The 27,835-nt window shown below is 39.2% G+C and overlaps 1 protein-coding gene across 3 annotated transcripts in view; it reads left to right on the top strand.

The window, feature by feature from the left end:
* PEX1 (peroxisomal biogenesis factor 1) overlaps positions 1-15,879 on the top strand; it is a 47,513-nt gene extending 31,634 nt beyond the window's left edge. For 2 of the 3 annotated variants that reach the window (XM_042917684.1, XM_042917676.1), the window contains exons 14-24: positions 60-249; positions 453-619; positions 2,054-2,188; positions 5,221-5,285; positions 8,689-8,831; positions 8,910-9,013; positions 9,813-9,989; positions 11,403-11,633; positions 12,781-12,978; positions 13,263-13,393; positions 15,114-15,879. In XM_042917684.1, the coding sequence (XP_042773618.1) occupies positions 60-249; positions 453-619; positions 2,054-2,188; positions 5,221-5,285; positions 8,689-8,831; positions 8,910-9,013; positions 9,813-9,989; positions 11,403-11,633; positions 12,781-12,978; positions 13,263-13,393; positions 15,114-15,198 (1,626 nt within the window). In that variant the 3' untranslated portion in view covers positions 15,199-15,879. Of the gene's footprint in view, positions 1-59; positions 250-452; positions 620-2,053; positions 2,189-5,220; positions 5,286-8,688; positions 8,832-8,909; positions 9,014-9,812; positions 9,990-11,402; positions 11,634-12,780; positions 12,979-13,262; positions 13,394-15,113 lie in introns of those variants that run through there. The other variant, XM_042917694.1, reaches the window with a different exon arrangement.
* Positions 15,880-27,835: the final 11,956 nt, after the last annotated feature.

Genomic DNA, 27,835 nt, shown 5'->3' with positions numbered 1-27,835 from the left:
ATGTACTAAAATTTACATTTGAGTAAAATTAGAAATCGAATTTTGTGTTTTTTCTTTAGGAGCAAAGATATGAAATGCTACATAATGTAATAAAAAATAAACTGGGCTCTGATGTAAACAAGTTCACTAATCTTGACCTGCATTGTATAGCTAAACGAACTGAAGGGTTTGTGGCTAGAGATTTTACAATGCTTGTGGATCGAGCCATACATTTTCATCTCTCTCACCAGAGCATATCCACCAGAGAAGGTATGTGTTCTTATTCAAACCAAAATCTGAAATTGTTCCGTTGCAGAGGAATGTTAACATCCATTAATGTAAGTATTAAATATATTCTATTTTAGTATATAAGCAGTTTAGTAGAAAATCGGCATCTCCAGCTAAGATGGTAGCATATTTTGAAGATTCATACACAGACGTGACTACCAAAAGTTGTGTTTATTTTTAAACAGAATTAGTTTTAACAACATTGGACTTCCAAAAGGCTCTCCAAGGATTTCTTCCTGCATCTCTGCGAAACGTCAACTTGCATAAACCTAGGGACCTGGGCTGGGATAAAATTGGTGGATTACATGAAGTTCGGCAGATACTCATGGATACTATCCAGTTACCAGCCAAGGTAACTTTAAAAAAAAAAAAAGAAAAAGAAAAAAAGAAAAAATCAAGTATCCCAGAAGAATTACTGAATGGCTTTATGTGTTGACTTGCCTACTCTCAGTTTGGTTAAAGAAAACTTTATTGAGTTATCAAATAAATGCCAGCACTATTTTTCGCACTCTAATGGATTTTTTAAAGTATTTGATAAAGTCCTTGCCTGTAAGAAACTTAGAAAGCTGGGATGATATTTACAGTAAATATATTTTGATGTGAATTTCACAATTCTTGTGTTTTGCTTGAATCATTCAGATTGTACTAAAGCAAGATGAACTGTCAGCTGGGATTTGAACAAAAATGGGTAGAAATAAGCTGAAAGAGTCATCTAGGTCCACAGAACTGATGGAGTAAGCCAGATTTCCAGACTCTGGGTGTCAGTCCTGGAAAGATAGAGTTAGCAGGCAGCATAGACCAAGCAGGTGGCAGGATAAAGGGGGCAGAGGTAAATTGTTCAGAATCTAGGTGGTAGTGCATTTGAACCACAAACCTGAGAAATGAGTATCATTGCATGAGATCAGGGATCCATGCAGAGAGATAAAGATATGGGTGAGTAAGGACCTCAGTTATATGTAACTAGATGGCAAGTCCTGGAAGTGTGGCCAGTGGGGCCTGGGACACATTGAGTGCAGCCCAGGACTGCAGGTTGAAGCCTGTCAGAGAGAATGCAGGCGTGGAATAACTTGCCAGCAGGATCTTGATGCCAAATGCTGAGTCTGGGCATTGGAAACCAGATGCGCAGAGACTCTCTGCATGATGGCTGACTCTGGGGCCTCTTCAGATCAGAATGGAGGTAGGGACGGGGTTAGAATTTTGTCAGCAGGTGGAACTCAACACGCATTTCTCACAGAGGAATCCAGGATATTGCTGACAGTAGCCTGATGTCTGGCTCGCCTGTTGACACAGTCTTCTTGCTCTTTGGTAATTTAGAAGCAGTCAGTCGCTTGCTTAGCATGGAGACTCTTGGGAGAGCTTACTGTTATCATTACACATACTTCTCTCTTTTTCTTTCTTTGATGGAGTATATTTGAATATGCATAGTTATCATAACTTGCTCTGTGAACCATACAAGGGGAAGGCAATCTACTTGTTAAAAGATTGTTTTTATTTTCTTAATGTACTTTTTATAATATTTTTAAAAGCCAGGAAAAAAACACAAAGAAGTTCTGATGCAGTTGTGCCCACTTTATGTAGAATGTATTCCATGGTCCAGTTGGTAAAAAATCTGTGGTAATTCCTTTGAACTTATGTACTGAGTAGGAATTTTATTTTCTGTCCTTATCCTGTTAATAAAGGTGGCAGTTACTAACAAGCTGAATACTTTTTCTCTGTACATTGACTTGGGCTGCTCCTTAGTTATTTTTTTAGACTTAGCTCTTGATCATAGTTCTGTATTTTTCAGTACCCAGAACTATTTGCAAACTTGCCCATACGACAAAGAACGGGAGTACTGCTGTATGGTCCTCCTGGGACAGGAAAAACCTTACTAGCTGGAGTAGTTGCACGAGAGAGTGGAATGAATTTTATTAGTATCAAGGTATGTTTTGCATTTATCTTTTCTTCTTTTTTCTATCGAGGTAAATTTACATAACAAAGTTATGTGGTGTGTAATGCAATTACAGTGCTATGTAACCACCACGTCTCTCTTACTTCAAAACGTTTTCATCCTGTTCCCTGTCCCCCGAGCCCCTGACAGCCACTAATCTGCTTTCTGTCTATGGATTTTCCCGTTCGGGACATTTCATGTAAAAGGAGTCATGCAGCATGTCGTGTTTTGTCACCGGCTTCTTAGCATGTTTTCAAGGTTTATCCAAGTGGTACTATGTGTCAGTACTTCAGTTCTTTTTAAAACTGAGTGATAATTAATGGTGTGGGTATGTGAGTTTTTTATCCATTCATCATTGGGGGATATTTGGGTTATTTCCACCTTTGGGCTCTTAGGAATAATGTTGCTGTAAACACTTGTGTACACATTTTTCTGTGGACATAGGTTTTCATTTCTCTTGAGTGTGTACCTAGCAGCATAGTTGCTGGGACATGTGCTAATTCTGTGTGTGACTTTCTGAGAAACTGCCAGACTGTTTTTCCCAGTGACTGCATCATTTTCTATCCCCTCTGGCAATGCTGAGTGTACCTATTTCTCCATATCTTTGCCAACATCATTTATGTTTCTGGATTGTAGGTTAGTCTCACATTTGGAAAACGAGTAGCAGCTATCCATCTGTTAGTGAAAGCTGTGTGGGAAATTGGATAATGAGCCACTTTTTTGTAGAGCTTATGATAGTCTTAAGGTAAACAATTATAAAATAGAATTATAATTTCTTTAATATATAAATATATAAAATTTTATAAATATAATAAACTAGAATTATAAATTATATTAATATATATAAATATAATAAGACATTATAAAATAGAATTATGTATAAATACTCAGATAAAAAAATCAAACTGTACCTGAAGGGAGGAGAAAACCTAGAAGACTAGGGGCTGGAGACCACTTTGAGACAGGAAGCTGGGTTTTTATAGCTCTGTTCCTTGTTGGCTGTATTTCATCCTCACGTGGGCCACACTGTGCCTGAGTTTTCTCCAAAGGTGCATGTAGTAATTAAGGGACACAGTAGCATACAGCTTAGGGTAGTGCCTCAGGCTGCCACGGATTTGTCATTATGGTCTGAGGTCCGATATATTATTTGTACTGTTTCAGCAACCCCACAATATTAGTTTACCAAAGAGTGATTAGATTTCAAAGGAAAGGAATCATATATTGTAGCTTTATTCATAACTGATTGAGAAATCTGCAGTTGGGTTATGCCTACCCTCTTTTTTTTTAATGTTTATTTTTGAGAGAGAGAGAGAGAGAGAGACAGCAGGAGGAGGGGGAGAGGCAGAGAGAGAAGGAGACACAGAATTCGAAGCAGGCTCCAGGCTCCTACCTGTCAGCACAGAGCCCGATGCTGGGCTAGAACCCACGAACCATGAGACCATGACCTGAGTTGGAGTCGGACGCTTAACTGAGCCACCCAGGCGCCCCAGGCTGACCCTCTTTTTAATCACATGATTTTTTTTTTTTTTTTTTTTTGTGATATGATTACATGGCTACTGGCTACCCTGGCAATAATGGAGAAACACTGTAACTAAAATTTCCCTACTTTCTTTTTCTGGATTCTGGAATAACTGTGATTATACATACTCTTCTTTTCTGCTTATGACTAAACTGTAGTTTCACTGTTAAAAAAATAATATTCAAGATGAAAGATATTGTTGTATTTCAGATTGTTCCATTAGGGAGGACATTTTATCCCTTTTAGTAAACCTTCAAATCACAGTTTGGGATGAATTCTCAATGGAAAGGTTTCAGTGAAGAGAATTCTCTCTGGGTGGGTAAGAGTAGATCCTAGGAGACATGCATCAAAGACCGGGGCCATCCCTGACACCAGTATGTTGCCTTGTTCCCAATATTTTGCCTGGCTTCTTGTTCCATCCTCTTTGGCTCTTGATTGACTAGGAAATCTAATTAAATGCTAGTATATTAATAGATATCTAGCTGGCTTAATATTAGAAAGTCCTTATTGTGGTCACATATCCTGATCAGTATTTGGTCTTTTGAGGTAATGATTTTTCACTGGAGATCATGTTAGAGCCTATTTAGTTTTTTAAAAGATCCCAATTTAAGCAAAGTTTATCCTCATTATTAATTTTGTTAAATGGAGTAGTTTTGAAAGTTTTTCAGTTGACTTAGAAAAGATGATCTCTTCTGCACCTCTGTACAAATAAACTGGTTTCAGTAATTGAAGATGATTAAAATAATTCATGTCTCATTACATATTTTTTGTAGTCTCCAAAAATTTGAGATAGATGGAACATTTTCCCTTTTTAAACCATTTGTTACTAAACAAATAATTATTCAGTATTTATGCAACACTGTTTTTGGCACTGGGGATTCAGTAGTGAACAAACCCACCTTTTTGGAACATACATTTTACTGGCAGAGAGAAACAAGAAACAGACACATTCGCTATATAATGTATTATCAGATGGGACAAGGTTCTATGCAGGAAGACAAGCAGGATAAGATGGGGTCATCACACAGGGCCTTTCTGGGGCTGTGGCCTTCTGTAGAGAGCTACACCATGAGATGGCTAGACAGAGGAGACACAAAGTGTGGAACTTGTGATGGGATATTTATTCTAGCCACATAATTTTTAAATGTATTTAAGAGACATCTGTTTAATCATATTAAAATAATTTCCCATGAGGGTCCCCTAGGTGGCTCAGTCGGTTAAGCATCCGACTTCAGCTGAGGTCATGATCTCGCATTCGTGGGTTCAAGCCCTGTGTCAGGCTCTGTGCTGACAGCTCAGAGCTAGAGCCTGCTTCAGATTCTGTCTCCCTGTCTCTCTGCCCCTTGCCCGTTCACACACACTCTCTCTCTCTCTCTCAAAAATAAACATTTAAAAAAATAAAAATAAATTTTCCCATTAGTGCATTTGGACTAAGTCCTAAACAAAAATTATATTTTGTTTTTAAATAACTTTATCTCAGGTCTAATTTAATTTTATCTCCTAGGGGCCAGAGTTACTGAGCAAATACATTGGAGCAAGTGAACAAGCTGTTCGGGATATTTTTATTAGGTTGGTTCCCTCTGAATATTTTTTAAGTAATGGACACTATCATTTTTCAGTGCTTTTTGGTATTCACTTGTTTATTTTAGAGAACTGATGTTTAAAACTTTAATTTATGTGGATTAATAAGCTAGAGAATTCTCCAAATATCACTTAAAATATAACATCTTTGATATTAAATTCTGGAAGTTAGTATTATATTTACAATAGAAATATTCCTAAAATGCTATCTCAAAGGAATCTCAAAGTAGATTTTTATAGGAAACACATAATTACTCCAGTTTAATTAAGCTGGCCAAATGCAATGTTAATTATAAAAGAGATAAAATAAAATTATTATGGCATTTATATAAAAATACAGAAGCTAATATTTAAGGATTAAAGTAAGATTTTTAAATGCAAAAACTACTGTTTTATCCCAAAATTTCATTATAAAATATGATCTGTAGTTAGGAGAATATAATGTCCTTATATTTTATAACTTTTTAAAATATTTATTTTAAGATAAGTCTCAAACCATGAGATGATGACCTGAGCCAAAAAGTCAGACACTTAACCTACTGAGCCACCCAGGTGCTTCAAGTTCATAATTTTCTAAAATATTTATTTTAAAATAAGTCTCAAACCGCGAGATCATGACCTGAGCCAAAGTCAGACACTTAACCAACTGAGCCACCCAGGTGCCCCAAGTTTATTTATTTTGAGAGAGAGAGAGAATATGAATGAATCTCAGGCAGGCTCCATGCTGTCAATGGGGCCTGATGTGGGGCTCAGTCTCATGAACCATGAGATCATGACCTGAGCTGAAATTGAGAGTTGGACATTTAACCCACTGAACCACCCAGGTGCCGCCTCATATACATTTTAACTAAAATGAACTCTGGCAGCACCTGGGTGGCTCAGTCGGTTAAATGTCTGCCTCTTGATTTCAGCTCAGGTCATGAGTCATGAGATTGAGCCCTGTGTCAGGCTTTGCTTTGAGTGTGGAGCCTGTTTAAAATTCTCTCTCATCCTCTCTCTCTCTCTCTGCCCCATCCCCACTCACTCTGTGTCTCTCTGTCTCTAAAATAAATAAATAAGGGGCGCCTGGGTGGCTCAGTCGGTTAAGCATCCGACTTCGCTCAGGTCATGATCTCGCGGTCCGTGAATTCAAGCCCCGCGTCGGGCCCTGTGCTGACAGCTCGGAGCCTGGAGCCTGTTTCAGATTCTGTGTCTCCCTCTCTCTGCCCCTCCCCTGTTCATACTCTGTCTCTCTCTGTCTCAAAAATCAATAAATGTTAAAAAAATAAAAATTAAAAATTAAAAAATAAAATAAAATAAATAAATAAATAGTAATAAAATAAATAAAATGAACTCTTATATATCCACCACCCAATTTAAGAACATTAACAGGAAAGCATTATTAGAGATAAAGGCAGTCGTCACCATATGGTGACAAAAGATTCAGTTTACCAGGAGGATATTACAGTTCTAAAATTGTATCCAATACCCTAGCTCCAAACTATTTAATAAAGGCAAAAATTGATAGAATTGCAAGGAGAAATTGACAAATCCACCTTCATAGAAGACTTTCACATAGTTCTTAGTAAGTAGTTAGATTGAGGTTTAAGAAAAACCAACAAAACAGTAAAACTTCAGAAGATTTAAACATCATATTCAAGATCTAAGCATATTTAGAACACATACCCAACAACTGGAGAATACATTCTTTTTAAGCACACTCGGATATTTTTGAAAATTGGCCACATGGGTGGCCAACTGTAGTAAGTTTCAAAGAAACAGTATCATACAGTCTATTTTTTGAAAACACAAGTTAAAATAAATAACAAAAAGATAATCCCCTCATGTACTTTTAGATTCTTAAAAATAAAACTCTTCTAAATAATTCATGGGTTAAAGAAGAGATTATAATGGAAAATCCTGGGCACTAAATAATAATGAAAATGCTATTAAAATTGTGAGATGCTGCAAAATTTATTTCAAGGAAAATTTATAGCCTTAAATTTTTAGGGGAAAAAAAGTTAAAAATCACTATGTACCCATCTCATGAAATTAGGAAAATATAAGCTAAAAAAAATAAGTAAAAAGGAAATAATAAGAGCAAAAATTAATGAAATAGAAAACATATCAGTGGAGAAGTTCATAAGCCCAGATATTTTTGACAACCTAGTACAATTGATAGATCTCCAGCAGGACTGATAAAGAAAGCAAGCATGAATTAATAGTATTAGTGATAAAAAAGGGGACATGACTAAAGTTATACCAGAAATGTAAAAGATAGTAAGGGAATATTATGGAATAATATTACAGACTTTATGCTGTTAATACATTTAAGACTTGGGTGACATAGACAAAAATATAATTGACCAAAATCAAGCAAAGAAGAAACAAAATCTGAAAAATCCTGTAACTATAGAAAACAATTGTCACTAGTTAAAAATCTTTACCCAAATCAAACATGGTTTTCTGAGAGTAAACTTTCAAGGAACAGGTAATTCCAATCTACTTATTGGCCCTGGGAGATTTATCTTATGTGCCAGTATTTCATGAGATATGTATTGGGTTTTTTTCATTCAGCCTGACAGGCTCTATAGAGAGCAAACTGAGGGTTGGTGGAGGGAGGAGGGGTGGGGATTGGCTAAATGGGTGATAGGTATTAAGGAAGGCACATGGGATGAGCACTGGGTGTTATACATAAATGGTGAATCACTAAGTTCTACTGAAATCAATTTTACCATATAGGTTAACTAACTAGAATTTAAAAACTTGAAATTAAAAAATCAGCACGACAAGTATTCTGTATGGGTATTCTGTATGGGTGATTCTTCAGACATCTAGTTCACCCTGTTACCAGGTATGGAATTTGTTTTTCATTAAAACAAAATTTAGTTAATAAATTAAAAGCAAAGTTCAAATTAGGAAAAGATATAATATATGTAACTAAAATATATTTTATAGAGATCCCCTATAAAAATATGTGAAAATAATGAGCTTGTCAAATTTTAAAATAATGAACTTGACAAAAGACGTGAATCAGTATTTCACAAAAGAAGTAAAGGTGGCCAATAAGCATATAAGAAATGCTTACTTACAATAAGAATCAAAGAAACATTTCACTTATTGAATAAGACTCTAGTTTTTGGTTTAGTCCCTGTCTAAAAGGTATGAGTCTTAGGCATACATCTTGACTTATTTATTGAAAACAAGTTTACATATACTTTTTATTCTTTAAGGATTTGTTATGAAGATTTAAATAAATACACAGATACATATATGTCTATCTGTATACAGATACATATATGTACCTACATATATATATATATATATATATATATATATATATATATATATATACACAATTACTTTACAAACACCGAAGCCCTATTCAAATATGAAATACTGTTTTTCCCAGAGCACAGGCAGCCAAGCCCTGCATTCTTTTCTTTGATGAATTTGAATCCATTGCCCCTCGACGAGGCCATGATAATACAGGAGTTACAGATCGTGTGGTTAACCAGCTGCTGACTCAGTTGGATGGGGTGGAAGGCTTACAGGGTAAGAACTGCAAATACAGAAATATCTTATTGTAACAGATTTCACCAGGACTTAGTAAAGAATTTTTTTTTTCCCCAGGTGTTTATGTATTGGCTGCTACTAGTCGCCCTGACTTGATTGACCCTGCCCTGCTTAGGCCTGGCCGACTCGATAAATGTGTATACTGTCCTCCTCCTGATCAGGTGACAGTTTCATACTTTGAGTCCAAAACTAACAAATGCCACACTCTTTCCTTATGAACTTCTTCCTGGTAACAGCAGTTGTCCTTAGAAGACCAGCTTTAGGCAAGGCCTTTGCCATGATTTGCTCATGGCATGGAAGGATTCTGAATTAGATGGAAAGCCCAGCCATTTCCATGCAAGTCTGAAAACTTTGTAGTCTTTCAGTGTTAGCAGGTTGGGAAAAAAGGAAAGAAACCTAAAGTATGTATGTCCACATGCCCTGTGCTCAAAGATCACAGGCCTCATTATCCTGGCAAGACTCTGAGAATCAAGCATACGACTAGTGTGCATCTAAGCAGGTTACACAGAGATGAGGTTTTAACTGTTTCTGGTCTGTGTTGTTCCAGCTCTTGTCCTCAGATTTAGAAACTGATGAATAAATGAGGGAAAGAGCAAATAGACAAATGAATTGTCGAAGGTATAAAATATCTAAATATGTCATTTGTAGCTATTACTTAGATGTTTTCTTTTGAAACACTTTCTGGGCACATTTGTTGAAATCTAGAAAGTAAGTACTAAGAAATGATTTACACTGAATCGTTAAGAATGTCGATTTTCATTCACTTTCCTATGTCTCTTCTGTTAGGGAGAAAGTTCATCTATCCTCCACAGAGGATACATAGTAGATTGGCGGTACATTTTTCAACTTGTAAAAGCTCATTAGAGATACAGTTAATTTGTAAAAACAAAAACATAAAATACACAGTTTAATATTTAATTTTGTTTTATTTGTTAAGTCAATTAGTTTTTCTCCCTTCAGGTGTCACGTCTTGAAATTTTAAATGTTCTCAGTGACTCTCTACCTCTGGCAGATGATGTGGACCTTCAGCACGTGGCATCAGTAACCGACTCCTTCACAGGAGCTGACCTGAAAGCTTTACTGTACAATGCCCAGTTAGAGGCCTTACAGGGAAGGCTGCTGTTCTGTGGGCTCCAAGTAAGTTATAGGAGATCATTGCTTTGGTGTTTTAAGAGGAAGAAGAGCAGTTCACGGTTAAAATTCCAACCTTAAAAAAATCCTATTTTTTAACAACTTTAGTAAAACTGTATAGAAATTTACCTGTAGTCAAATGTTCCATAGTTGGAATATTGGCTCTGCAGAGAACTTGTAATTATGAAGTATTTAAGTGTCTGTTTCTTTAATGTTACCTTACTGATGATAAAATATGTTGGGGAATGGAAGGATATTATTTAAATTGGGACATCATGAATGAGAGAATAGGAACAGAAATATATTGAGATTTTTAGTTAGTTTTACACTTAAGAAAAAAAAATCAGAGTATTTATTTTGAAGCTCAAATAGTCCCAGATCTGGCCCATAGGAGCTGCTTTTAGATGGCCTCTGTGTCCTTTTGATTTGTCTTCTTCATTCTTTGACCATGTACTTTCTTCCTGATACAACAAGGTATTCTAGCTGTATTTTGTACTTTCTGTACCCCAGACCTAACATCAGTCTTTTCCTCTAAGGATAGTATTTTTACAGCAGATAATTTGACCTCTGCTACATTATGGTCTTTACTGCATAGTTTCTAGGAAGGGTTTTCCTGTGTACTCCTCTCCCCTATGTTTTGTTGGAGATTCTTGCAGGGCCTAAAGTTCCTAAATCAGATATTACCAAGTTTTTGCTATTTATTTTGGCAAGTCACTGAACTTCTCCACCCTCTTCACTAACATGAAGAACATGAACTAACATGAAAACATGTTCATGTATAAAGCACTCTGTAATGACAAAGCACTGCATGACGTGGTTGACTCATCATTTCACAGTTGAAAGATTCATACAAATAAAATTCAGAGGTATGAATCCTAGCTTTGTTAGCGTTCCTGGGGAGATGGTTGGTAAATTATGTACACATTCCATCTTATTTTAATAATTAAATTTTATTATGTGCCTCATAACCGTTAGAAAAGTAGTAAGAGCCAAAGTTTGGCTCAATGCATGTTTCCTGAATGCTGGTTGTTTTCTTTCTGTAAGCGTCAGACACCCTGATCATGTGCTGTCTGCTGGTAAGGATTCGTTACATAATCAGGCAGCCTACTTAGTCTGCCACTGAGTCATATTAATAATGGCTCAAACAGCATTTGCACAAAAGAAACATAGTTGGTGCCTGGCTCTCAGAACTGTTGTATTCTGGGTGTGGGAGAGCTGTAACACCTTTGCCATTCGTGCCATACGTACTGGTCTGTGGGGATCATAGAGGATAAGAACCTCACCAAAAAAATAAGAGCTTTTTTGGAAAATGCCTCTGGTTTTCCTCGTACTGGTCTGTTAAAATGCTCTCTGTGTTGCTAATTTCAGAGTCATAGATTATTTAGATTTTTACAACTGTTGTCCTTTTTTGTGTTTTAGGATGGAAGTTCCAGCTCTGATAGTGACCTAAGTCTGTCTTCAATGGTTTTTCTCAACCACAGCAGCGGCTCCGATGATTCAGCTGGAGATGGGGAGTGTGGCTTGGAGCAGTCCCTGGTTTCTCTAGAGTTGTCTGAGATGCTTCCAGATGAATCAAAATTCAATATGTACCGGCTCTACTTTGGAAGCTCCTATGAATCAGAACTTGGGAACGGAACATCTTCTGATCTGGTATTGTGTTCAGTCGCCATTGTACGGTTCTGATGCGTAAAGCCATAGTGTGTCCAGTTGGACAGTGACTTACCCCCTAACCGACCCCACATGTACTTTCTGGTTGGTTGGTTCTTCAGTGAAGTAGTCTTGTTTTCCCTTACTCACACTGATGAGTCATCTCATTCCTTATTAAGAGCTGTGAAATGTAGCTGGCAACAAAGAGGGAGCCACTGGTGGTGAGGACCCTTTGGTTCCTCGCAGGCTTATTATCTCCTTCATTAGTTGTTTTAAAACATCTTTAGTCGCAGATCCATTTTATATTAAACTCTATTATCATTAAGATAATTGAAGATGAGAAATTTGATGTAACGTTGCAACAATGAAAATATTGTGGGTGATATCCTTGCTTTTCTAAATTAAAATAGCATTTCACACATGTCCGCAAGTTATTTACTGTGGTTCACGATTACTTTATTGGTACAAGTAACAGTTATATTTTTGTTTTTTGTACATCTGCTTTAATCTAAAAATGAACTATTTTGGGGTGCCTGGGTGGCCCAGTCGGTTAAGCATCCATGATTTCAGCTCAGGTCATGATCTCATGGTTTCATGAGTTCAAGCCCAGGGTCAAGCTCTGCACTGAGTGTGGGGCCTGCTTGGGATTTTCTCTCTCTCTCTGCCCATCTCTCTAGCTTGTGCTCTCTCTAAAAAAAAGTAAAAGTAAACCATTTTTATTTCAAAGAATAGTAAGCTGTTGTTTTTGTTGTTTTATTTCTAGTCTTTAATTCTGTTTTCTGTTTCTTAACTTCTGTACTATGTTCTCCAACCTTATACTAGAATTAACTCTATTTGCTGAAACTGAGAATAAGGCACATTTGGGAACCTGTTGCTAGGACATTAGTGTGGTGAATTTAATAAAAAAGCATTAAAACAATTTTTTGTGTTATGGCAGTTTTCATTTTATGATGGTTCAACAACATGTAGAAGATAAACATATTTTGAACTTGCTTATTAATTCCAGTTAATTCAAATGTAAGCTTGTCCATGTTAAGGTTTTACTGCTTAAAATGTTTAAATTTAGCCTTGGTAAATATATACTTCTTTTCTCCCTCTCTTTTCCTCCTTTCTCCTTCCCCTTCTCTCCTTCCTACACTTAACCTTGCAGAGCTCACAGTGCCTGTCTGCACCAAGCTCCATGGCACAGGACTTTTCTGGAGCCCCTGGGAAAGATCAGTCGCTTTCACGACCTCCAGTGTTCAGAACATCCTCACAAGAGGGTTCCCAAGAACTTACACAGGAACAAAGAGATCAGCTACGGGCAGATATCAGTGTCATCAAAGGCAGATACCGGAGCCAAAGTGGAGTATGGCTTTTCTCCCCCCACCCCCATGAAAATTGTAAAAACTGTAAAAACTGTTTTTCCTTTTTTGATGTGTGTTTTGGTTAGTAAATGAGCTTTATTTATAAAGAAGGGACTGAAACACATTGATCATTTGATTATATGCATCCTGCTTTCAAACAGTTTTTAATCTTATGAGAAAGAGAATGTTTGGTCTCCTAAAAAAACCTGATGGAAAGAAACAACACATGGGCTGCTACTTTTTCCATCACAGCCCTAGGTTAACTTTGTGTCCTTTTCTGTTTAAGGAGGATGACTCCCTTAACCAACCAGGACCAGTCAAAACCAGTTTGGCTATTAGCCAGTCGCATTTAATGGCTGCCCTCAGTCACACAAGGCCATCCATTAGCGAAGACGACTGGAAGAATTTTGCTGAACTGTAAGTAACCGATTCTCCTTCAGAAGTACAGATATTACAGGGTGACAGTTCTTCACTTAAACTTTTGAAGTTACTTATAGTGAATATATAAAAGGCCACTTCGAGCCAATAGCTATGCATTTAAATACCCCAAAACTTAAAGAGTACTGAAGTAAAAAATGAATTTTCATTAACTGGTTCACTTGATTATATTTGAATTATTTATAATGAACTGATTTCATTTTTAAAGCTTTGAATAAAAGGAAAATTAAAATCTCAAAATGATTCTAATATAGTTTGTAAAAAATTGTTCTGAAAAATATACCTGTTTTGCTTTCTTTAAATGCATTCGAATTTATTCCCTTGTGGACTGTGGCCAGCACACATTTAGATTTACAGGCTTCTTGCAGTTGTCTCTGAGCACCTTAGAAGTTGGAAACCCATAGATTGGGGACCATTCACGTTAAGGATTTCACTTAATTCAGTGCAAGAAAGGTTTATTCCTGGTTCTAGAAGTTACAACTCTTTGTTTAATTTTGTAGTAGTTGGGGTGGGCATGCGTGGATACACTGTAAAGGCAGAAAGATTTTCCCTTCTTCCCTTCTTGTTCTTTGGCTGGTCTATTAATTAACTGACGTAAGACAGTAACAGGAGAAAAATAATTTCATACATACAGGAGCTCCATTAAAATAGATATGCCATCCTGAACTAAAGAAAGAGATTAGGGGCCTGGGGCTTCAAAGGGGAGGCAGGAATTCACAGAAGGTGAAAAGAGCAGATGTTTGCCCTGCTGTCAGTCTTGCAGATTAAAAAGTCTTCTCTGGTAATAGGAAACTAAACTCATCAGGCAGGTAAGGGAGGGAAAAAGCTTCTCCTGAATCTTCTGGGTCTTGATCTCCTTCAGCTCAAAATAGTCTACATGCCAGAGTGGCACTTCTGCTCCGCCTCAACATGTATAAGTAATATGTGCTTACTGTAGAAAAATCAGAAAATAAAGAATAAGAAAACAAATTTCCCTTGATCCCACCCCTCCCAAAGTATACATTTGTATGGTTTTTTTTTCTTCACTAAAACACTCTGCACGTATTGCCATATAGCAGGCGTGCTTTCATCCATCTTGAACATTCTTTCACATTTTAAATGTTACTACTTGGTTTTTAATGTCATTTTATAGTAGCCACAATTTCCAATATTTGGATATTTAAGTTGCTTCCGGATTTTCCCTATTACACTAATATGATAAAGAACTTCCTTAGAGCCGAATGTTTGCACATATCCTCCATTATCTGAGTTTGAGGTGGAATTGTTGCAGCATAGGATACATTTTGTTTTTATGGTTTTTGAGATCAGTTGCCTTCTAGAAACACTGTACAGCCCAATACATGGAAAGGGCCAGTTTCACCACAACCCTCACTAACATTGGGCATAATGTCTTTCTAAACTTGGCCAGTGTGACTGGAAAAAAATCTAACAATTTACATGCCTTTGATTAAAACAGTAGGGTTTTTTTCATGTCACTGCCATGTGCATTTTATCTTTTCTAACTTGTCTCTTTATCTCTTTTGCTACTTTTTTGATTGGAATGTTTAACTTTAGAAAATTTAAGAACTATAATTTGTTAGGTTTTCTTCCCCCAGTTATTTATTTCCCTTTTGTTTCTTAAAATATAATCTGTTTGCAAACAATTCCTTGTCTTTTGTAATTTAGAATTTACATGTATTAAATATTATCTCTTTTTAAGGTATGAAAGCTTCCAAAATCCAAAGAAAAGAAAGAATCAAAGTGGAACAATGTTTCGACCTGGACAGAAAGTAACTCTAGCATAAAACATACTTTTGATTTTGTTTTTGCTGGCTTGTTCCTATGTTGTGACAGTAAAAATGGGGTCTGTAAATTTCTTTTTAACAAATTAGGTTAATCTATAAAATCACAGATTGGCAAACCTGTGGTTATGTCATAATCAGGATTACTTGAGATTAATTCTGTAGAATAAATTGGGATATTTATAACTGATTATCTTATTTCCTATAAATCTAAATTAAATCCTTAGTGAAAAAATATTGTCTTAATGGTGTAACTAATTATTTTCTCATCTGAGGAAAATGCATTTCTTAGAACTCACATATTCAACATCTTCCTTGCGTTTGACAAATCTTATACTTAGCACCTTTGACCATTTGAAAATGTCCTATTATTTATTGATCCAATGCTCTGTTCTTCTATCAGAACATGTAGACTTTACATACAATTCCAAATAAATTCAGTTATTCCCACCACCAGAAATGAGATCGTATCCCCTTAATATACTACATCTAGTTCCAAGGCCAAGATCTTAAATGAGGTCCATTCCCCCCCCCGATCCATCATGACTTTGTCTGGATGTTCTCTGATCTGTGAACTAGATGTAAACTGAGCCACCATCAACACAAACTGTGTATAGTAATGCAGTAGGAGAAAGGAAAAGGGAGAAAGTTAGGTGAAGTATATAAATAAATACATGAAATGGCAAAGAGGGGTTGCCTGTGTGTTTCTGTCCATTGAGCATCTGACTCTGGAATTTACCTCAGGTCATGATCTCACGGTTTGTGAGATCAAGCCCCATATCGGGCTCTGCACTGGTGGTGTAGAGCCTGCTTGGGATTCTCTCTCTCCTCTCTGACCCTCTCCCCTCCCAATAGATAAGTAAACATTTAAAAAAGAAAGAGAGAGGGGCGCCTGGGTGGCGCAGTCGGTTAAGCGTCCGACTTCAGCCAGGTCACAATCTCGCGGTCCGTGAGTTCGAGCCCCGCATCAGGCTCTGGGCTGATGGCTCGGAGCCTGGAGCCTGTTTCCGATTCTTTGTCTCCCTCTCTCTCTGCCCCTCCCCTGTTCATGCTCTGTCTCTCTCTGTCCCAAAAATAAATAAAAAACGTTGAAAAAAAAATTTTTAAAAAAGAAAGAGAGAAAGAAAGAAACAGCAAAGAAAAATGTACAGGCAGCAACTATTGCCCTTTCTACAATTAATCGTGAGGTCATGGTTGGTAATTTTGATTTCTTTTTTTTTCTTTTTTTTTTTTTTTAAAGTTTATTTATTTTTGACAGGGAGAGAGAGACAGAGCATGAGTGGGGGAGGGGCAGAGAGAGGGAGACACAGAATCCGAAGCAGCCTCTAGCCTCCGAGCTGTCAGCACAGAGCCCGATGCGGGGCTTGAACTCACGGACTGCGAGATCATGACCTGAGCTGAAGTTGGATGCTTAACCGACTGAGCCACCCAGGTGCCCCTGGTATTTTTGATTTCTGTCTTCAGTTACTTATTCCTTGTTTCTTTGAGTTCAGCCAGAACATCAGTGGATTAGTCTTTCACTAGGTGGAATTGTCTAAACCTTCATTGCCATCTGAGCTACTGGTGGTCTGTTTATTATCACAGAAATCTTCCATTAACTCCTACTATATTTAGTATTACCACAGGGTTCCATCCATACTTCTCCCATCCTTTATCATGCAGCAGCAAGACTGTTCACTCAGCCAACACTCTAACCCTCCCCACACCTTCCAAACCACTGGAATCATCACTGTGTTCCTCTTGTATTTCTCCTTTGCTCACCTCTCAATCAGCAAAGCCCAGAATCACAGGGAATGGAGGCAGAGATTTTGGGTCACTGAGGTATTAACAGAGGAGTGCTATCCCCCTTCCTCTTTAGTTCCCAGACCCTTGCTTATATAGAGGCCGTGGTCATGGATTCACAGCATATAACAACTGTACTGTATTTATTCCAACCTCACAAATCATGGTCTCCTTGGAAGGCCAGCTGATTCAGGGTGCTGGGTGTTTATGTTGAATATAGTGAATTCTGCTGGCATAGCCTACGGTCTTCCTCTTCGATGTGAAGAAAATTTTGTGATCAGAAAGCAAGTGTCCAATGGGATAACTTAACAACATAAAAACATGTGAGTGAGTCCTTGAAAGATGGTATTGGCAGAAGTTTGGAGGACAAAGCAAACCCAATTCCAGAATGTGCCCCTCCAGGGAGGACAAATTGCTGCTTCTTCCCCTCTGCTCATTCTAAGAAATCGGACCATACTTTTCCTGCAGACCTCCTCACTGCCAGTGCTCTAGTCCTGCTCTTACAAATCTCTGATCACCAGGTTATTAGCCACAGACTATGGATTAGCATGGATTTTTATATCAGTCATCTCTACCTCCTGCCACAATGGAAGAGACGTGTTGCTCCAAAATTCTGCTGCCTTGGAGGGTTTTCTGTGTCCACTGGTCATCAGGGCTAGTATAGTGACAGTGCCTTCACTTAGACGGGTAGGTCACAATGGAGTTCTGGGTCTCCGGGAATTAACATTAGCACAGGCCCAGTGTCTCTGATAATCCCCAGAATGTCTGGTTATTTCTCAGGATACCTGGACAATGGTCTAGTGAGTGGCTTCAGGTCCTTTGGGGAAAACTTGGAGGAAGCAAGATCCATAGCAAGTACTTACGATGTTATTTCAGGGCCCTTTCCCTAGACACCTGGCTTCCTCTTTCTTTGACCTAGACCTGAGACTGGGTCAGGTGCCATGACTATGTTGTGACGACTCCTATCAGACCTTTGTTTATTAAGTGGAAGATTTTTAAATTCTAAAAATCAAATAGGATCTTTGACCATCTATTTTGGTCTTCAGGATCCCACAATTAGTTGGGCAGCACCAAAGAACCCTGTGGGTCAGACCCTTGTAATAAATGCACTGTCTTCTGGTTATGGTAGCCACATCCACCTGGCTTCACACATTGCAGCTACCTGGTCTCTGCTATCCCAGGATCCACTCATCCCCACTGAAACCAGAAAGCCCATTTGTACTGCAGTGTCTCCCTATCAATTGCATCTCCCACCAGTTGTCACAGTTTCTACGGACAGAGTCACTCAACAATCTTTCCAGCACTCTCTCCCTTGCCTTCCTGTGCTCCTTGGCAAGTGAATTACTGAGTCACGTGATTTCCATTACAGCCACACATGGCTATGTGACATAGTTCTAGATAGCACAAGGAAGTAGAAATCCCTGGGACAGGCTTTCTTCCTGAAATGAGGGCACAACGTTTAGAGATGCAGCAACCGTCTTCAAACATGAAGGTGAGAACCATGGGTGACTGAGGCAGTGCAAGAACACAAGGAGCCTGTTTCCCTGAGAGCACCACTGAGGTGACCTACTAGCCCTAGATGTCCTATGCCCAGATTTTTTTATATGCTAGAGACAGATAAACCTCTTGATTACTTCTCTGTGTAGGGTACCTGTTACAACCAAGATCAATCCTAACAAATACACCAGTGTATTTCTAAGGCCTTGTTGAGGGAGTATTTTCTGACACCCTCTCTATCTTGGGGGACATGGTTAGGTAGTGGTAAGTTGGTGAGTTAGACATGATTCATTCACTCAACATGTCTATCTCACAGTCTTTGAATTTCTTCCTTTATGTTACACAAAGGTATTTCAGCCATCTCAGTGAGGTAGGAGGGCTAAAAGGACTCCACTTATTTTTATTTATTACTTTTTCAAAGAAAGTTTTGGTTTATCATTTATTTGAGAGAAAGAGCATGTGCGCACATGAGCAGGAGAGAGGGGAAAACGGAAACAAACAGGCTCCACACTCAGCACAGAGCCCTACTCGGGGCTCTATCCCATGACCATGAGATCATGACCTGAGCCAAAATCAAGTCAGAGGCTTAACTGAGCTACCCAGGTGGGTAGCTACCCAGGTGGGACCCCTAAAGGGTTCCATTTTATAAAGGCTCCATCCCTGCTGTTTTTCTGCTAGGCCTCATTTACTTGTATTCCATATTTTGCCTCTGAAGAAGCCCAAGCAGCCATGTTCTCACTTCAAGGAGGAATCAAGAAAGTCAATCCTTTCCTGAGTTTTGTCCTAGGCCCCCAAACACCTGATGACATCTAAGAAGATCCAGATCCCAAACATGTTCTAAGACATTAGCTTCAAACAAATCTTAGGTTACACTGGCATCAAAACCCCTTACCTTCGGTAATTTATGGAATAACACCTGTAGTTCACCTGACACGCACCTTTGGTCAGATCCTACCCTGGATTCCCCCGGGGAAACATGTACCCTAGATTCCTCCCTTCCAGTACAAACCCCTAACCCCAAGTGACAGACATTCTTTCCTTTCTGAGTCTCCCAGACCTCCATCTGCTACTCTCTACCTGTCACACCACTCAATAAACTCTGTTTTCACTTTCTCTGGCTCACGTTTGATTTCTATCCTGCACAAAGCCAAGGACCCTCCTCTGGGTCCTTGGACCTGGCTTACCTGCATCATATTTTGATGACATGAAGGAACCCTTAGAGGAACAACGGTACCCCAAACTACATCTGTGTAGTACAATTTGACCTCCTCACCATGCAGGGGTACTGGTATGTTCCTCCTCTGGGAAACAGAGTTGGAAAGTACAGGGTTACTTCCTATCTCTGTACTTTTTCTGTGAACTGGACTGTTCTCTGGGAAGAAGGAAATGTGGAAAAACATGTCTGGGGACCTGTTCTCACTCTCTCCTCTCCTGGTGCACCTCCGGGGATCCCAAGACAGAGCAGAATCTCATGGTGGTGCACCAGGGCTCACTGGTGCATTTCCCCGGGCTAGTAACTCAGATGACCACAGGAGGTTCCTCCTGCTCTCTGTGTGCTCTGCTGGCTCCAAGTTTTACTTTCACCACAAACTCTCTCCACTCTGGCTTTTGGACAATTTCAAGGTTGTTGGTTGGCATAAGAGACTGAGTCACTAGCTCTGAAGAAATGGGACTCTTGCTTCTTTTCCCCGAAGGGAACAGTCCTATAGGGAACTCTCTCTCATGGCAACTAATTTCTGGCTCGGCCAGGAATGCACATGGAAGGATCCAGTGCTGTGACAAACCCCTACAGCAGTTTTAGACTGCTGCTTGGGAGAAACCAAGACACATCAAAGAGGAAGATCAGTTCCTTGGTGACTATCTGAGAAGTTGTCCCCGTAAGTAGCCCATTCCACCCACCACTTTGTTCCCCTAGAATAGACTCCTAACTGTCTCTTTACTTTTTTGTCCACTGTCAGGTGACTGTGTCATTGCAGCTCTGGTACATCAAGATTGAATTGAGGCAATTACGGGACAGTAGAACTGCCTTAAAGATTGTTGGACAATCCTGTTGTTGGACCAAAGGATGGTCCTGCCGCCCCAGTTGCACTGGGTTATTGGATGATGGTAGAGGAGACACACGGCGGGCTGGAAATGTGGCAGCTATGAAGGAGTGGGATTTACACCCAGGCTGGTTTTCTGTCTTTTGTAGACCACACCCTCCTACTCACAGTGCCAGACCTTATCATGCTGCTGTGTCTGCTGTGTCACAGGCTCAGTGGCATCGCTGGGCATGTCCAGAGATGTCTACTTCCTCCCATCCATCTTCTTCTTCCCACTTACCCTTGAGCTGTTTGCTTCACTATTGTTTACAAGCACATTGGAAACTATCCCATTTATAGGATTTGGTTTGTCTGTATTACTATCGTCACATTGATGAATGGCATAATTCCTCGTCCCTCAGAACCTCTCTCTCTCTCTTCGGTTTCTAGGAAACCCTGTGACTTTCATCCACCTCACTCAGCTGGGACCACCAAGGCCAGGAACTCTTTACTCTACCTTAGCTCTCTGGCATTCCTGACAATACTTTCCTAGAATCTTACCCTTCCTCTGTGCCCAACCTGATTTTTGTTTAATGCAACACAACTGTTTGACTTCTGTTGTGCATTTGGATCCTTTTGTTGTATTTGCCTGGAAGGACAACATCCAGACCTGTCCTTTGTCTATTTCTGCCTCAAGTGCCATTTAAAACATCTGTTTTGCCAGATTCCCTATTCTGGGCTAGCAAGTCAAATTTCCTCTACCCATTTATATTATACACTTAATTTCAGGATAATTATCTAGCAGACTCCATCTAAAACTTTAGCAGAGTGAACTGCTGTTGCTTTCCTCTTGTGCCTGGAAAGATAAAGGCAGGAAAACAAAGTGCAGAATCTGGGTCTTATGTGACTGAGGGAAACCATAGTGTCACGGAAGAATCCCCACATGCAGGTCCTAAATGGGGCTGTTATGAACATCCCAAGGATGCACTAGGGTGCATCCTAGAGAATTGGGCACAATTTAAATTGGGTAATTTAAAGAGAAACAAATTAATATTACACTGTAATGAAACTTGGCTTCAATATCAACTGCATGTCGCTGTCCAGGTTTCCCAGCACCACTTGCTGAAGAGACTGTCTTTATTCCATTGGATATTCTTTCCTGCTTTGTCAAAGATTAGTTGGCCATACGCTTGTGGGTCCATTTCTGGGTTCTCTATTCTGTTCCATCGATCTGAGTGTCTGTTTTTGTGCCAGTAAGTACTGTCTGGATGATTACAGCTTTATAATACACCTTGAAGTCCAGGATTATTGATGCCTCCTGCTTTGGTTTTCTTTTTCAAGATTGCTTTGGCTATTTGGGTCTTTTTTGGTTCCATACAAATTTTAGGATTGTTTGTTCTAGGTCTGTGAAGAGTGCTGGTGTTATTTTGATAGGTGTTGCATGGAATATGTAGATTGCTTTGGGTAGTATTGACATTTTAACCATATTTGTTCTTCCTATCCAGGAGCATGGAATATTTTTCCTTTTTTTGTGTGTCTTCTTCTATTTCTTTCATAAGCTTTCTACAGTTTTCAGTGTATGGGTTTTTCACCTCTTTGGTTAGATTTATTCCTAGTTATTTTATGGGTTTTGGTGCAACTGTAAATGGGATCGATTCCTTGATTTCTCTTTCTGTTGCTTCATTATTGGTGTATAGGAATGTGACCGATTGCTGTGCACTATTTTATATCCTGTAATGTTGCTGAATTCATGGATCAGTTCTAGAAGTTTGTTTGTTTGTTTGTGTGTTTGTTTGTTTTGGTGGAATCTTTTGGGTTTTCCACATAGAGTATCATGTCATCTGCGAAGAGTGAAAGTTTGACCTCCTCCTGGCCAATTTGGATGCCTTTTATTGCTTTGTGCTGTCTGATTACTGAGGCTAAGACTTCCAACACTGTGTTGAATACAGTGGCGACAGTGGACAGCCCTATCTTGTTCCTGACTTTAGGGGGAAAGCTCTCAGTTTCTCCCCATTGAGGATGATATTAGCGGCAGGTCGTTCATATATGGCTTTTCTGATCTCGAGGTATGCTCCTTCTATCCCTACTTTCCTGAGGGTTTTTATCAAGAAAGGATGCTGTATTTTGTCAAATGCTTTCTCTGCATCTATGGAGAGGATCATGTGGTTCTTGTCCTTTCTTTTATTGATGTGAAGAATCACACTGATTGTGTTGCAGATATTGAACCAGCCCTGCATCGCAGGTATCAATCCCACTTTGTCATAGTGCATAATTTTTTTAATGTATTGTTGGATCCAGTTGGCTAATACCTTGTTGAGGACTTTTTGCCTCCATGTTCATTAGGGAAATTGGTCTATAGTTCTCCTTCTTAGTGGGGTCTTTGGTTTTGGAATCAAGGTAATGCTGGCTTCATAGAAAGAGTTTAGAAGTTTTCCTTACATTTCTATTTTTGGAAACAGCTTCAAGAGAATAGGTGTTAACTCTTGCTTAAATGTTTGGTAGAATTCCCCCGGAGAGCCATCTGGCCCTGGACTCTTGGGTTTTTTGTTTGTTTGTTTTGTTTGTTTTTGTTTTGTTTTGTTTGTTCAGTTTCTTTACTGGTTATGGTACTGTTCAAATTTTCTACTTCTTCCTGTTTCAGTTTTGGTAGTTTATATGTTTCTAGGAATTTGTCCATTTCTTCCAGATTGTCCATTTTATTGGCATATAATTGCTCATAATATTCTCTTATTATTGTTTTTATTTCTGCTGTGTTGGAGGTGATCTCTCCTCTTTCATTCTTGATTTTATTTGTTTGGGTCCTTTCCTTTTTCCGTTTGATCAGACCGGCCAGGGGTTTATCAATTTTGTTAATTCTGTCAAAGAACCAGCTTCTGGTTTCATTGATCTGTTCTACTGGGTTTTTTTGGGTTCGATAGCATGGATTTCTGCCCTAATCTTTATTATTTCCTGTCTTCTGCTGGTTTGGGGTTTTATCTTGCTGATCTTTTTCCAGCTCCTTAAGGTGTAAGGTTAGGCTGTGTATCAGAGACCTTCCTTACCTCTTTAGGAAGGCCTGGATTGCTATATACTTCCCTCCTATGACTGCCTTTGCTGTGTCCTGGAGGTTGTGGGCTGTGGTGTTATCATTTTCATTGGCTTCCATGTACTTTTTAACTTCCTCTTTAACTTCTTGTTTAGCCCACTCATTCTTCAGTAGGATGTTCTTTCGTCTCCAAGTATTTGTTATCTTTCCAAGTTTTTTCTGGTTGTTGATTACGAGTTTCATGGTGTTGTGGTCTGAAAATATGCATGGTATGATCTCGACTTTTTTGTACTTGTTGAGGGCTGATTTGTGTCCCAGTATGTGATGTATTCTGGAGGACGTTCCATGTGCACTGAAGAAGAATGTCTATTCCACTGCTTTAGGATGAAATGTTTTGACTATCTCTGTTAAGTCCATCGGGTCCAGTGTGTCATTCAAAGCCATTGTTTCCTTGTTGATTTTGTGTTTAGATGATCTGTCCATTGTTGTCAGTGGGGTGTTGAAGTCCCCTACTATTATGGTATTGTTATCAATGAGTTTCTTTATGTTTGTGGCTAATTGATTTATCTATTTGGGTGCTCTCACATTTGGAGCATACATGTTTACAATTGTCAGGTCTTCTTGGTGGGTAGACCCCTTAATTATGATATAATGCCATTCTTCATCTCTTGTTACAGTCTTTATTTTAAAGTCTAGATTGTCTGATATAAGTATGGCTACTCTGGCTTTCTTTTGGTGACCGTTAGCATGATAGAGGGTTCTCCATCCCCTTACTTTCAGTCTGAAGGTGTCGTTAGGTCTAAAGTGGGTCTCTTGTAAACAGCACATATAGATGGATCTCGTTTTCTTATCCATTCTGTTACCCTATGTCTTTTGATTGGAGCATTTAGTCCTTTGACGTTTAGAGTGAGTACTGAAAGATATGAATTTATTGCCATTATGTTTCTTATAGAGTTGGAGTGTCTGGTGGTGTTCTCTGGTCCTTTCTAGGACCTTTGTAGTTTTTGGTCTGTCTGTCTGTCTGTCTGTCTCTCTCTTTTCTCTTCGACTTTTATCCCCTCAGAAACTCCCCCTAAAAATTTCTTGCAGGGCTGATTTAGTGGTCCCAAGCTCCTTTAATATTTGTTTGTGTGGGAAACTTTTAATCTCTCCCTCCATTTTGAATGACAGCCTACTGGATAAAGAATTCTTGGCTGCATATTTTTCTGATTCAGCACGTTGAATATATCCTGCCACTCCTTTCTGGCCTGCCAAGTTTCTGTGGCTAGGTCTGCTGCAAACCTACCTGATCTGTCTTCCCTTGTAGGTTAAGGACTTTTTTCCCCTTGCTGCTTTCATGATCCTTTCCTTGCCTGAGTATTTTGTGAATTTGACTATAATATGCCTTGCTGATGGTCGGTTTTTGTTGAATCTTACGGGAGTCCTCTGTGCTTCCTGGATTTTGATGTCTGTGTCTTTCCCCAGCTAAGGAAAGTTTTCTGCTGTGATTTGCTCACATAATGCTTCCACCCCTTTTTCCCCTCTCTTAATCTTCTTGGACCCCCCCTATGATTCTAATGTTGTTCCTTTTTAATAAGTCACTGATTTCTCTAATACTTAATCGTGCTCTTTTGCCTTAGTCTCCCTCTTTTTTTCTGCTTCATTATTCTCCATAAGTTTGTCCTCTTTTTTTTTTTTTTTTAACTTTTATTTATTTTTGAGACAGAGAGAGACAGAGCATGAATGGGGAAGGGTCACAGAGAGAGGGAGACACAGAATCTGAAACAGGCTCCAGGCTCTGAGCTGTCAACACAGAGCCCGACGCGGGGCTCGAAACCACGGACCGTGAGATCATGACCTGAGCCGAAGTCGGACGCTCAACCGACCAAGCCACCCAGGCGCCCCAAGTTTGTCCTCTTTATCACTGATTCGCTGTTCTGCCTCATCCATCCATGCTGCTGTGGCATCCACTCGAGATTGCAGCTCAGTTGTGGCATTTTTTATTTCATCTTGACTAGCTTTTCCTTCTTTATCTCTGCAGCAAGGGATTCTAATCTATTTTCGACCCCAGCTGGTATTCTTATCATCATAATTTTAAATTCTGGTTCAGACTTCTTGCTTGTATCTGTGTTGAGTAAGTCCCTGGCTGTCGTTTCTTCCTGCTCTTGCTTTTGGGGTGAATTCCTTCGTTTCATCATTTTGAAGGAAGAAAAGAAATTAATAAGGTAAAAAAATTAAAATTAAAAAATTTAAAATAACACACACACACACACGCACACACACACACAAATCAAATAAATGATGCTAGATCCTAGGTGTGTTTTGGTCTGGGTGTTTAAAGGAGCTTGATAGATTAGAGAAAAAGTGGAAAAAATAAAAGGAAAATGTTTGAAAATTTGAGAAAATGAATACAATGAAATAGAATAAAATGAAATGATGGAAGTAAAATAGAATTTGAAATATTTACAAAGAATTAAACAATATAGTAGAAAAAATAAAAATATTTTTAATAAAAATTGAACATAAAAATAATTTTTTTCTCTTTCTGTATTCATGAAAAAGAAATGAAAAAGAAAAAAAGAAAATTAATAGATGGACCAGCAAACGGACTGAAATTCGTGAAATTACATTGTTTTCCCGTTGAAGTCAAGTTGTTAGGCACTTTATATTCCGGACACTAACCAGACAGAGAGACATGTGGTGTTCCTGAAGAGCAAGGTTGGCCCAATTTGGGGGGCTTAGTGCAACGGCTCCGTTCCCCACTAGATGGCGCTGCTTAGCTTACTGGGGTGGATTGTTGTGGTGCTTGTAGGTGTGTAAGCACATGTGTGGGGAGGGGTGGAAATGGTGTCACCCAGCTACCCAGTGTCTAGTATCGTAACTCTGCTCTCCCCAACCAGCAATCGCGTACCCATCCTTTGTCTCTGGCTTCCATCCACTCCCTGCTTTTACAGTCTGTGACCAAGCCATCAGGTTGCCAGGTGGCACCTCCCTCCTGAGTTTTATCTCAATTGTGGCTGTTTTTCCTGCCCCTTGCTTCTGAGGGACGGAAGCTTTGACCTGTTCTGACCCTCTGGGGGAGGGTCTCACTGAGCAAGGCTGAGTGCCGGCCACACCCAGGAATGTTTGCAGGACCATGCTGTTGCCAATGGCCAGAGACTGCAGTTGGGTGGCAGCCTGACCCAATACAAGTTCATGGGATCGTGTAGCAGCAGTGTTTCATGGATTATGGAAAATCACAACACACATCTGGCACCAGGCTTAACCCTTAACAATCTTGTTCCAACATCAGCAAATATTGTTGTTTTCCAGGGTCCACCGGGGCCTTTGCCTGTGGGGGGAGCCACACAGTCTCTACCAAACAACCTCCCTGCAGTGGAATCGCCTCTCCCCATGTGGCTCAAGGACCCCTGGATTCACTCTGCTCCTGGGGATTTGCCCTTCTCGCCAGAGCACTGTCAGGTATTGACTTGCGGTGTTTCAGACTCTGTGCTACCCCTGTTTATAGAGTCTTAATGGAATTTAAACGCTCTCCTTTCTCCCCTTTTAGTTCAGTCCTTGTGGCTGTTTTCACTTTTCCACTTTCTCTCCAGTTGCTTTTGGTGTTGGGGTGGGGGGAGGGCTTTCCCATACTATCGCCCATCTTTGTCCTCTCTTTGCAAGCAAAAACAGCTCCCTGCCCTCCATGGTTTCTCTCTCCTGTTCACCTCTCTGTGCCTCGTACCTGCTGAGTTCTGTGGTTCAGGTTGTGTAGATTGTTGTGCTAATACTCCAATCAGTTTTCTAGGTGTGCAGGATGGTTTAACATTGATCTGGCTGTATTTCATGGCTAAGAGACACACAAAAAAAAAAACCTTCCATGCTGTTCTGCCGTCTTGGCTCCTCCCCTTGGTTTTTAATTTTTTTTTAAGTTTATTTTATTTTTTTGACAGAGAGTATGTGCACATGGGAGGGGCAGAGAGAGAAGGAGAGAGAGAATTCCAAGCAGGATCCTCACTGTCAGCACGGATCCTGACTTGGGGTATGATCCTACACACTGGGAGATCATAACCTGAGCCAAAATCAAGAGCTGGATGCTCAATTGACTGAGTCATCCAGGCACCCTGGTTTTAATTTTGTATACACATTTTACTGACAGATAGAAATTTAAAAATTTTGGGGGGTACCTGGCTAGCTCAGTCTGTAAAGTCTGTTGAGGAAGAAAGTGAAAATTCAATCTTTATTTTAAAAGATACTACACAAGTATTTACCAATTTATAAACACATGGTATTTATTGTTTTTTCAATATTTCCTAACTTTATTAATTAATTTTTAAAAGATTTTAAGGAATCTCTA

Source organism: Panthera leo, chromosome A2 (assembly GCF_018350215.1).
Source record: "Panthera leo isolate Ple1 chromosome A2, P.leo_Ple1_pat1.1, whole genome shotgun sequence".
Taxonomy (NCBI): Eukaryota; Metazoa; Chordata; class Mammalia; order Carnivora; family Felidae; genus Panthera; species Panthera leo.
Note: the sequence above shows the minus strand (reverse complement) of the source record. Positions and strands in the feature narration are given on the sequence as shown.